At 42.8% G+C, this 12,167-nt stretch overlaps 1 protein-coding gene across 1 annotated transcript in view; it reads left to right on the top strand.

Moving 5' to 3' along the window:
* Positions 1 to 2,729: 2,729 nt before the first annotated feature.
* The window catches only part of LOC311522776 (NACHT, LRR and PYD domains-containing protein 3-like), a 120,448-nt gene continuing 111,010 nt past the window's right edge, over positions 2,730 to 12,167 (top strand). Inside the window, exon 1 of the mRNA XM_084632243.1 lies at positions 2,730 to 2,793. Coding sequence (XP_084488369.1) covers positions 2,762 to 2,793 — 32 coding nt within the window. The 5' untranslated portion in view covers positions 2,730 to 2,761. The remainder of the gene's footprint in view (positions 2,794 to 12,167) is intronic.

A 12,167-nucleotide genomic window follows, 5' to 3' on the forward strand; every position in this document is an offset into this window, starting at 1 on the left:
TGTAATAACTTAAACTATCTACAAGTGGTCAGATGAATTTTGTGAAACACACAGAGAGTTACGTTAGGTAACCTAGACAGTTTATAAGTGGGCAGTAGTGGTCTTAATTAAGTCCTATGAAACGAAACAAAGCATTTAGTTCAGGTACTTAAAGTACACCATATAAGAAATTATTTATTTAACATAGAAATGGTTTTATAAAAACATAAACTCACTTCAAAGATTAGTCTTTAGACAGGCAAATTAATGAATATTAATATTTTTCACTTTCAAATTAAATCCCTTATTTTTCTTCGTCTAACCTTGCTAAAGCAAACAATGTCTTCGCTACAGGAATGTGCAGTCTAGCCAGTTTGGTGTTGAACGAGTAGTACTGTACCTTAAGTTTAAATGTCATTTTAATAGCTCATTACAATTATTTTAGGAATATCTTTAATTTTAATTCTTTGGCAATGCTTTGGCAAAAAAAATATACACTTGAGGCTGAGGACATTCTTTTGTAGAATGGTGTTGGTTTTAATGGTTTGATTGTTTTTTTATTATTTCTTTGTTGTGGCTGCTTGCCTGCGGATGTGTTAGCTTAAAGGTGTGAGATGCAGTGATGTAGTTGTGAGTGCTGAAGGAAAGAGATGGGAGCTGAGGCAGAGAGTGGGTGAAATCCTGGCTTCATTGAAGTCAACAAAACTACCATTGACTTCAGCGTGGCCAGGATTTCACCCAGTGTCTCAGTTAAGTGAATAGAGTTATAGGTATTAAGGCCAGAAGGGACCATTAAATCATCTAGTCCAGCAGTTCTCAAACTGTGGGTTGGGACCCCAAAGTGGGTTGCAACCCCATTTTAATTGGGTTGCCAGGGCTGGCTTAGACTTGCTGGGGCCCGAGGCCAGAGCTGAAGCCTGAACCCTACTGCCCAGGGCCGAAACCCGAGAGCTTTAGCCCTGGATGGTGGGCTTAGGTTACAGGCCCCCTGCTGGGGCTGAAGCCTGTGAGCTTCAGCTTTGGCCTCTCCACCCGGGGCAGTGGGGTTTGGGCTTTGGCTGAGGCTTCAGTCCCTCCTCCTGGGGTCGTGTGGTATTTTTGTTGTCAGAAGAGATTGTGGTGCAATGAAGTCTGAGAACCCCTGATCTACTCTGACCTCATATATAACATAAGCCACAGAATTACATCCTCTTACCCCTTTATTGAGTCCAATAGGTTGTGTTTGCTAAAATATTTCTTCCAAAAAGGCACCCAATCTGGATATGAAGACATCAAGAAATGGAGAATCCACCACTTCCCTCGGTAGTTTGTTCCAATGCATAATCACCCTTGCTGTTGGGGGTTTTTTTGTTTCTTTTTTTAAAAGTGTGCTTTATGTCTAATTTGAATTCGTCTGGTTTTAACTTCAAGGCATTGGTTCTTATTGTGCTTTTCTCCACTAGATGACAGAGCCCGTTAGTACCCGCTATTTCCTCCCTATGAAGGTACCTATACACCATAATAAAGTCACCTCTTGATCTTAATTTTGATAAGCTTTAAAAAAATTGAGCTCCTTCAGTCTTTCACTGGCATTTTTTCCAGCCCTCAAATAATTTTTGTTGCTCCTCTCCAGTTTTACAACAGCCTTTTAAAAATGTTGACATCAGAATTCCAGTATCAGTCTCACCAATTTACATAGGTAAGCTGAGGAAGGCTGAAGAGGGGTGGATTGACATTTTTTACTCTTGTTGTCTTTGTTGGTTGCTCCATATTAAGTGGCAGGACAAGATCAGCAATGAGGATATTGGTAGCTGAACCCAGCAACTGCTTCCATCAGCACCAGTTTGGTTTTGGAGGCTTTCCTTGGCAGGCACACATTACTAGGATGGAAGATTAACAAACTACAAAACACGTTTACCAAGGAATGCTGCTACGTATTTGGTGGTCACATGGGTCCCAAAACCTTTGGTGGTGCAAGAAGAATGCCAATAATGGACATAGACTGAGAATCCAGCCAGACCATCATAAGGTCCTACCTGGAGATTGTTCCAGGTGGTGCTCGATCTACAAGGAGGGAGCATCCCTTTGGGATTTGCCATGATGATGATAATCCAACACTATTTCTAAAACAGATGCTGTATTAAAATTAACTTGCCCTGTTACACTCTTGGGTGTCAGGATCTAAGAAGTCACCATTTCTGGTTAGTTAAGGGGGTGTAATTTCACAAAGTGTAACACCAGTTACAGATTGCTGAGTGATAGTCGTCATACTTACTATTTTAAGCAAATACTCATCTTTTTGTTTTTTAGCTATGTGGGTAAATTAGAGACAACTCTCTTGGTTAGAGAAACACAATCATTCCTGTTGTAGCCCCAGAACTGATTTAAAAAATGACTGAGCAATACAAATGTATAAAACCACTGGAGACATTCCCATTGGTGTGAGTTCTTAGAACTACATTTAAATGCTCAGAAAACCACATGTTCAAAAAATGAATATATTACACTTAGCAGAACTTATTCTATTTGACTCTGTGTATTTAAAGTTATCTCTTAATGTACTTAATTCTTTTTTGGTTTGAAGGATTTATGTATGAATGTAATGAATTAAAACAGCAGAATAACTCATTGCAGTGTATGATTACACCATCAAAGAGCCTATTTTGTATGTTCAGAAAATAGAAATTTATAAGTAAAATTTGTCTCCAGAGAACAACATAGAAAATGTCTATTCTCTCTTTTCAGGGCACAATATCAGCATGAGCCGCATCATTCTCCTATTTACCAGCTCTGTCAAGCATTGATGGCTCCAAACAGTATATTAAAGACACTAAAGTAAGAAATTGTTCCTTACTTTTTAAAAATCTTTCTTGCGATTATCCCAGAAATTCTACAGCCATGTGACTCTTCACCATTGCCGCTTAGGAATTTGTTTAAGAGTTCAGTCAATGGGGCAGATACTCAGCTGCTGGAAACTGTCCTAGCTCCATCCAGCTGAGTGTTTGCTGGAATATATGTGGGGTTGGCTGATATGACAGCCTAGTGGTTCAACAACATTTACCCTAATTCCCATAGTAACAGGTGAGCAGGAGAGACAGAGCTAAGCAGTGTGGCCAGCAGGGGTGTTAGCAGATTTGACCATTACTTTGGTGTATGCTCATTTATTAGGATTACTCTTCTGGGGCGGGGGGAGGTTCGGTAATTCTATCAATGTACTGCTTCTGTTACTTGTGTTCTCATATGGAACTCTACTACTCTCTTCTGCAAGTCCCATCCCAATGGAGCTATCCTGCAGGACCTAGGTTCCCCAGGGATGGGTTCCTCCAGCCCTAGAATCAGATGAACACACACACACACAACAGAATGCGTCTGAGAGGACTGGTTTAATCAGCACTCCCAAGCTGCCACCCTTATATGCCCCAGGTTCAACACATCCCTATCCCCACTTTGTTCTGGTAGTAACCCACTTGACGAGCAAACCCCACAGGATTTTTGGAGGCTGCAGGCATGCTTTATGTGAAATATCACAATTATATACAAATGATGAATATGGGGTTTCCAGGGCATTCCCCCAAAGTATAGAGTGTCAAGGCACAAAGGGACAAGTTTAAAATATCAAAAGCAATTGCTTAAAGCCATATTTTGAGCTTCTCTTTGGCCAATATACTTGGGCTTAAAAAGGAGAAACATACATGTAGCATTATTTAGTAAAAATACAAAAGATGGTCACTTGAGGTCTTACTAAAAAGAGTGTACATGCATCAAGATAACATTCAGTTCTATATATATATATATATATATATATATATATATATATATATATATATATATATATATTAAAAAGTCATGGAGCAGATCCTCAAGGAATCCATTTTGATGCACTTGGAGAGGAAAGTGATCAGGAATAGTCAACATGGATTCACCAAGTTCAAGTCATGCCTGACTAACCTGATTGCCCTCTATGATGAGATGACTGGCTCTGTGGATATGGGGAAAGTGGTGGATGTGATATACCTTGACTTTAGCAAAGCTTTTGATGTGGTCTCCCACAGTATTCTTGCCAGCAAGTTAAAGAAGTATGGATTGGATGAATGGACTATAAGATGGATAGAAAGCTGGCAAGATTGTCAGGCTCGACAGGTAGTGATCAATGGTTCGATGTCTAGTTTGCAGTCGGTATCAAGCAGAGTGCCCCAGGGGTCGGTCCTGAGGCTGGCTTTCTTCAATATTTTCATTAATGGTCTGGATGATGGGTTGGATTGCACGCTCAGCAAGTTCATGGATGACACTAAGCTGGGGGGAGAGGTAGATACTCTGGAGGGTGGGGATAGGGTCCAGAGTGACCTAGACAAAATAGAAGATTGGGCCAAAAGAAATCTGATGAGGTTCAACAAGGACAAGTGCAGAGTCCTGCACTTAGGACAGAAGAATCTCATGCACTGCTACAGGCAGGGAACTGGGTGGCTAAGCAGCAGTTCAACAGAAAAGGTCCTGGGGATTACAGTGGATGAGAAGCTGGATATGAGTCAACAGTGTGGCCTTGTTGACAGGAAGGCTAATGACATAATGGGCTGCATTAGTAGGAGCATTTCCAGCAGATACAGGAAAGTGATTATTCTCCTATTTTTGGCATTCCACATCTGGAGTATTGCGTCCAATATTGGGCCCCTCACTACAGAAAGGATTAGGACAAATCGGAAAGAATCCAGTGGAGGGCAACGAAAATGATTAGGGGGCTGGGGCACATGACTTATGAGGAAAGGCTGAGGGAACTGGGCTTCTTTAGTCTGCAGAAGAAAAGAGTGAGGGGGGATTTGATAGCAGCCTTCAACTAACTACCTGAAGGGGCATTCCAAAGAGGATGGAGCTCAGTTGTTCTCACTAATTGGAAGAAGACTGAATAAGAAGCAATGGTCTCAAGTTTCAGGGGGGAGGTCTAGGTTTGATATTAGGAAACACGATTTCACGAGGAGGGTGGTGAAGCAGTGGAATGGGTTACTTAGGGAGGTGGTGGAATCTCCATCCTTAGAGGTTTCTAAGGCCCAGCTTGACAAAGCCCTGGCTGGGGTGATTTAGTTGGTGTTGGTCCTGCTTTGAGCAGAGGGTTGGACTGGATGACCTCCTGAGGTCTCTTCCAACCCTAATATTCTATGATTCTATGATTCTAACATAAAGAGAAATATAATATCTGAAATTAAATCTCACAGCTTCTTCTTCTCAGTCCTGGTAACCCTAGGAGGGGGAGAATTGGTCTGCGGCGCTTCTCAGTCCTGCAGTTTCTTAAATGGGTTCAGCAACTCTGAGGTCCAACCCAGTGATAGCAGTCCTATATACCCTGATTGCAAGGATCGCTGGTCAGGGCTACTCTCTGATTTTCTATTGGACACTCAACCCTGTCAGTGCTCAGAGAGAATGGCAACTGTGGATCTCCAGTAGGTGGTGTCGATATGTAACTAATCTCTCAGAAGCTTTCCTTAGTCAGTGGGATCTTATATTTCATTCAAAGATTGTATTTCATTATGAGCCCGGACTCTCAATTGAAATTACCACATCTTTAAGGAATTTCTTTTGATGTTCCAAAGTCATACCCTGATATTTCTTTCTCCTTCGTTCATACCTCTTCTAGAGTGCAACAATAATTTAGAAAGAAAACAGACGTAAATCCCTTAACGTCCCTAGTCCGTACAGTCTTTGGTTACATCATCTTCCTTTTGGGGCTTATAGTAGAACATGAGGCATGACCTGGGAGGAATAAGACAGATTATTCATGTACAGAGAGATGTACGTATCTGATTTCTGGGTTAGACAAATATAAAGCTTCTAATTCAGTGTGAATGACATACTGAAGGAAGAAAAGGAGGACTTGTGGCACCTTAGAGACTAACCAATTTATTTGAGCATAAGCTTTCATGAGCTACGTCCGATGAAGTGAGCTGTAGCTCACGAAAGCTTATGCTCAAATAAATTGGTTAGTCTCTAAGGTGCCACAAGTCCTCCTTTTCTTTTTGCGAATACAGACGAACACGGCTGCTACTCTGAAACCTGTCATACTGAAGGAACAAAACAAATGATCTATGGCAGCAGTTCTTTAGCAACCCACGGACCCCCATTTTGATTTACATTTTTTCACAGATCCCCAAGCCCTCCACTCAGCCCCAGGCCCCACAGGAGGCATGGGGAGGGAGTGGGAGGAGTTGAGGGAGCGAGGGGAAGAGTTGATAAGTGGGGCTGGCAGCCCTGGACATGATTCCACCCCCTCCCACAAATTTATCTGCTCCCTGCTCCTCCCCTCCCCACTCCTCCCATCCCTCCCAGTTCCTCCTGCACGTTACTGAACTGTTTCCTGGCATTTAGGAGGCACTGGGAGGGAGTGGGAGAAATTAATCAGTGGAGCCGGTGGACCCCCTGTGGTACCTTCATGGACCATAGTTTGAGTAACGCTGATCTATAGTATATTTTATTCATATGGGAGAGAAATGTTCATCTTATGATTTGGAAGAAAATATGCAAATTGGACTTCTTTGGGGAATCAAGAGATTTGACCCATGTGTACATCCTTCTGTTTTCTGTGTTCAGAGCCGGTTATTTCTAGTTAGTTTAACTCCTGTAGTTTCCCCACCCATCTCTGGATCTTGATTGACTCAGTCAATAATAGGCCTCTTTGTGTGATGGGAAAGCAGCATTTGGGGGCTCCTTTTAGCTAGGTTGCGAGGGAGAGAGAAGTTTTCTCCATATGTAAATGAGACGAGATTCTTGGCTAGGTGCTTGTAGCAGGTAGGTGGTCCCTCACGTGAAATAGGGACCAGCTCTCCTGTTCCAATCCAGGTGTGCCCTAGTTTGATGTAATGAGGAGGGCAGGACTTCCCCTAGAAGTTATCAATGAGAGTTCAGAATCCTGAGAGGGAGCCCAGAAGCAGAGCAGAACTGGGTTGTGAACTTCAGGGAGGGGGTGCCTCTGATGAAGGGAATGGGGAGCATTCCCTGATTGAACAGTGGAGCCGGAGCAGGCTGGTGAAAGCTGAAGGCATTGCGGGGGCGGGGAGGGTCACCTACAAACTTCCCCAGGCCAGAGAGCCCTGGCTGGAAAGGGCTGAAGGTGGACAGCAGCAGAGGGAGAGATCTGCTGGCTCTCTGAGCTGGAGAGCTGCAAGTAGAGAGAGCTGAAGGCTGGGGAATGATGATGGGGTGAGCCCACTGATGTCTCCAGGTAAGACCTGGATCTACACCTGGGAAAGAAACAGGGCAAAGAACCACTCCAGCTAGAGGGACTGGGATGAGGTGTGGTGAGAGACTCTAGACCTGTACTTGGTGTTCAAGTCTTGGAATGAATGGACTGTACTGTGCTGGGGGGATTTTGTTTTTTATGGTGGCAGGACCTCTGGTAATACATCAACTTTAAAGAAAGGCTGCTTACATACTCTGAGAGTTGTAGTGAGTTTGTTTGAGGATCTAAGAAGGAATCTGAGGTGTGGGACTAGCCAGATAGGAGGAGCTTCTTCTAACTAGAAAAAGGAAGCATTAATAGATTTTTGCTCCCTACATAAGCTGCCCAACCATTAAACTGTTTTCAAGTCATGACAAAACTTATATAAACTGCTAACCCACTTGCGGAGGTAAGTGGCAGCTGGGCTGTAGTGTAACTTCACACTTAAAAAAATAAAAAGGCTCTTACATGGATTCCAAGACCTTAAAGGAAGGTGATAGCACTTGAATGGACTGTACTGCAAGAAACCAAGATCTTCAAAGTTAACATACAGCTGCTGAGCTCTGGTGCAGGGCTGGATTTATTTAGAATACAGGATAGCTTTGGTGTTGACCAAGCATGGTCAGTCATGTTTCAGGTTTGTAAAATACGGGTGTGGGTTGAACTTTGGATTCCCGGCTTTTAGGCAGAGAGGTGCAGTTTGTGCTCTGTTATTCACTAGCTCCCTCTGCCCCCAAGGGGCTCTTCCAGAATCTGGACAGTGCAAGAGCTTAGGGGTGCTCTAGTCGTTCCTTCACTTTACACCCCATCCCCCTGGCCACTGTCCCTGTGCTGGCATGTGGGGTGGAGGGATGGTGAAGGAACGACTATTGGGTAGAGCTGCTATCAGAGGCTTCTATATGGAGAGAATCCTCCTGTCACCGTAGAAGAGCAGTTTAGGATTGCTATGCAATGATGGTCCATCAAGTATTATTTTCTTTCATCTTCTCACTTTTGACCTTCTAAGAAAACCTTCCTGACAGGGGGAAGTGTAATAACTTCCCTACAAAAAGGCATCATAAGATTTAAAGTCATAAATACCTCTCAATGAACTTGTAACACTGTTAGAACGCTGGCAGCTTGTTTTTATGCTGGAAGGTGTTAATGGTGCCAGAAGTCACAGAACAGGTTAAAGCTGATGGGTCTGCCAACTAGCCTTCCTTCAGGCTAAATAGGAGGACCACTTAAGTGTTCTTTTGTATAGTGATAGCATTAACAATAGGAAGCACTACCTGAAACAACTGGCCACATGGAAAGGCAGATGAGAAGTTTAGCCATGCAGCCTGAGCGGTTTTTCTGAAGTCTGGTTGCAAATGCAGTGGCAGGGGATTTGTTTGGTGGCCACTGTGTCTGTGTGCATTAGAACCAGTAAGTGATATAAGCCATGAGAAAGCGATCAGACCATGAGAGAAGCAGTGGGGAGACTGAGCCTGAGAAGGAGCCCTGAGAGACAGAGCTCCTTGAGCACTGCAATAGCTGGAAAGGCAGGCTTGGGGATTTCTGAGCCCAGAATTTTTTTAAAAAGTGTGGTAAAATATTTCTTTCCTTTATGTCTGGCAGATAAATCATCAGGCTGCCAACATTTAAATCTCCACTGAGCCCACTGTTATTCATAACCCAGCTGTTGTGCCTTTTGAGAAAATAAACAGTTCCTCCTTTTCCATCAATTGATCTTTAATCTGAAAAGGCATATGTTTAGCGAATATTGGTCCCTCCTCTTTTTGTTTATTCTGCTTAAAAAAAAGCAAATCCTTCCAAAATTTACGCTCGCCTCTGAAAATCTGTCTCTTGAAGTAGAATGTTATGTAAGTGGGGGCTTTTTTGTTTTGTATTATTCTTTGATTTCTACCAGCTCTGATATTATTCCTTTGACATTCAAGAGGTTATTTTAAAGTGCAGAACTACTGGTAATAATTTAGATTTGTGAAGATTTTAAAAATGGTGTGTGATATACCATTGTACAGTCCAGACTAATGAGCAGCTGTGTCGCCCCTGCCCTGCATCATTGGGTGCCTTATAATGCCTTGCTGAAGTAGCTCCCACCCGGGCCTTTCAAAATCAGCCTTCCAGACTGCAAGCCACACCCTGAGTGCCTGTGTGTAACTGCTGCCTGCCAGCCACACTTGGGTTACACTCTGGCTCTCAACAACCTTTGTTATATTTCAGGATGACCCCAACACACCCCCGTTCCCCCCAAAAATGTATGTTCTGTGCTGCCCAATCCTCTTCTGGACAGTGCACGTTTATATAAAGTCTGTCATTTCTTTAATAGAAATAATATGCAAGTTTACTATTTCAAATAGTCCTTCAGACACTTCAGTTTAAACACATTGGATTAGATAAAAGAGTAAAACTAGTTTATTAACTACAAAGAGAGAGGTTTTAAGTGAGTACCAATTAATGAGGCATAAAGGTCACAAATGGTTACAGGAAAAATGAAGATAAAATATTTACTTATGCCAATTTAACAAGCAACATTAGATTGAAAGCAAGGATTCCCACCACATGCTTCAGCAGATGACTGACCAAATTCTTAGGTCAGAACCCCTCCACCAGTCCAATGCTGTTTCCATTGTCTTTCAGGTGCCATGAATTCAGTGGGCAGAGAGAGAGAGGTGTATCCTTAGGGTGTCTGCCACTTCTTTTAATAGTCCTGTCCCCACTTTGAGAAGCATTTCCAGTTGGGATTCGGGAGACAAAAAGTCTATGGTTTCAGAGTAGTGATAATCAAGGTGGGCCATTTCCAGCAGTTGACAAGAACGTCTGAGGAACAATGGAGGGTGGGGGTGGGAATAAACATGGGGAAATAGTTTTACTTTGTGTTATGACCCATCCACTCCCAGTCTCTATTCAAACCTAAGTTAATTGTATCCAGTTTGCAAGTTAATTCCAATTCAGCAGTCTCTTGGAGTCTGTTTTTGAAGTTTTTTTGTTGAAGAATTGCCAGTTTTAGATCTGTAAGTGAGCGACCAAAGAGATTGAAGTGTTCTCCAACTGGTTTTTGAATGTTATAATTCTTGACGTCTGATTTGTATCCATTTATTCTTTTACATAGAGACTGTCCAGTTTGACCAATGTACATGGCAGAGGGGCATTGCTGGCACATGTTGGCATATATCACATTGGTAGATGTGCAGGTGAATGAGCCTCTGATAGTGTGGCTGATGTGATTAGGCCCTATTATGGGGTCCCCCGAATAGATACGTGGACACAGATGGCAACGGGCTATGTTGCAAGGATAGGTTCCTGGGTTAGCGGTTCTGTTGTGTGGTGTGTGGTCTATGGGGAAGGATGTGCCCTGCTGCTATTCCCTCATCTGTTTGACCCTCCTTTATCTCCCCTTCCTATTTGATGACTGTTTCGTGCCTGAATTCAAATTGCACAGAGCACACATTTGTTTGAGGTTGACCTGTTCGCCAACCATAGGGGGAGGATTTACACCGAACCCCAGAGGGCCCCTCTGATTTCCTCTCTTCTCCAATCTCCTCCATCTCTGAGACCCCCTCAATATACTCCTCCTTCATATCCTTTATTTTCTCTATTTTAATACAGAACACAGCTACCACAGAGTTTTGCTCACTCCAATTAAACCAGCTTCAGACTGTTTGCTTTACAGTGTTGAGATAGTTACTGTTCATCTGCTTGTTCTGGATGACTTCCAGTAATTCCCTTCTGGTTAATATTTAGATTACTCCTCAGGTGTGTAGGTTCTCAAATTCTGTTTCACTTCTGCCATTCTCTGTGCCTTTCATATCTTGTCTTCTTCTCCTTTTCATGGTTTTGTGACATTGCACTTCATATTCTTTATGAAAATATGAATGACAACTGGAATATGCTTTATGCGAAATGCCTCATGTAATGTGTCTTTAGAAAGGTGGTCATTTCCTGGATGCGATTATCCTATTTGCATGCCTGTATTATTTTTGTAGAGGAAGTTAGGAATATTGTCTGGTGTATATGTATTTTATATTCAAGGTTTTGGGTCACTCCCACTGCTTACACTTCAGGGTCTTCAATGAGAAAACCAGATGGGGCTTAATTGCCCATTAGCAGACAATAAAGCTTCACCTTCCTGTGAGTCAGCCTATATCATATGAAAAAAAGGGGCCTTGGAGGAACGTGTGACCATATCACCTAATACGGGGATTCATTCTGAGTTATGGTACTTTTCCACGGGGGGTAGGTGGGAGAGGCTTGCCAGCAAACAAAGTCTTCCTGCCTTCTGCACAAAGTATTGAAGAGGGGAGCCCCTAGAGGCATGGGCACCAGTCCTGAGAACACACCTATTTACCATCTAAGATGTCTGCTGCAAAAAAACAAAGTGAACATTAAGGAGGATTGGGCCCAGAGTGAATGCATTTCAGTCTGTGAAAAGATAATTAGAAGAGCTTGAGGGTGAGATACTACACATAATGAGTTTCTTAGTGTATTAAGTTTAACTGGTGTGTTTTGTTTTATTTTGCTTAGTAAGTTTCTTTGTTCTGTCATTACTTAAAACCACTTAAATCCTACTTTTTATACTTAATAAAATCACTTTTGTTTATTAATAAACCCAAAGTAAGTAGTTGTTACCTGGAGAGGAGCCAAGCAGCTGTGCATATCTCTCTCTCATTGATTAAAAAGGGCTAACACTTATGAGCAGCTTATACAGAGTAAGATGGATTTATCTGGGGTTTAGATCCCATTGGGGCTGCGTATCTGAGTGCTGGAGACAGGTATCTTGCTGTGCTGTTTTCAGTTTAGAACTGCAGGTTTGGGGGTGTGGTCCAGACCCTGGGTCTGTGTTGCAGCAGGCTAGTATGTCTGGCCCCCGCCAAAGAAGCAAAACCAGGGTTCTGGAGGCCCAGGCTGGTAGGGAAAACAGGCTCAGTGATCGTTTCAGTACATCAGGTGGCAGTCCTAAGGGGGTTTCTGTGACTGAACCCATCACAGGTTTCACCATTTGTTAAGATTTTTCTCGGTTGTA

This window comes from Lepidochelys olivacea (genome assembly GCF_965140295.1).
Source record: "Lepidochelys olivacea isolate rLepOli2 genome assembly, chromosome: 6".
Classification (NCBI taxonomy): domain Eukaryota; kingdom Metazoa; phylum Chordata; order Testudines; family Cheloniidae; genus Lepidochelys; species Lepidochelys olivacea.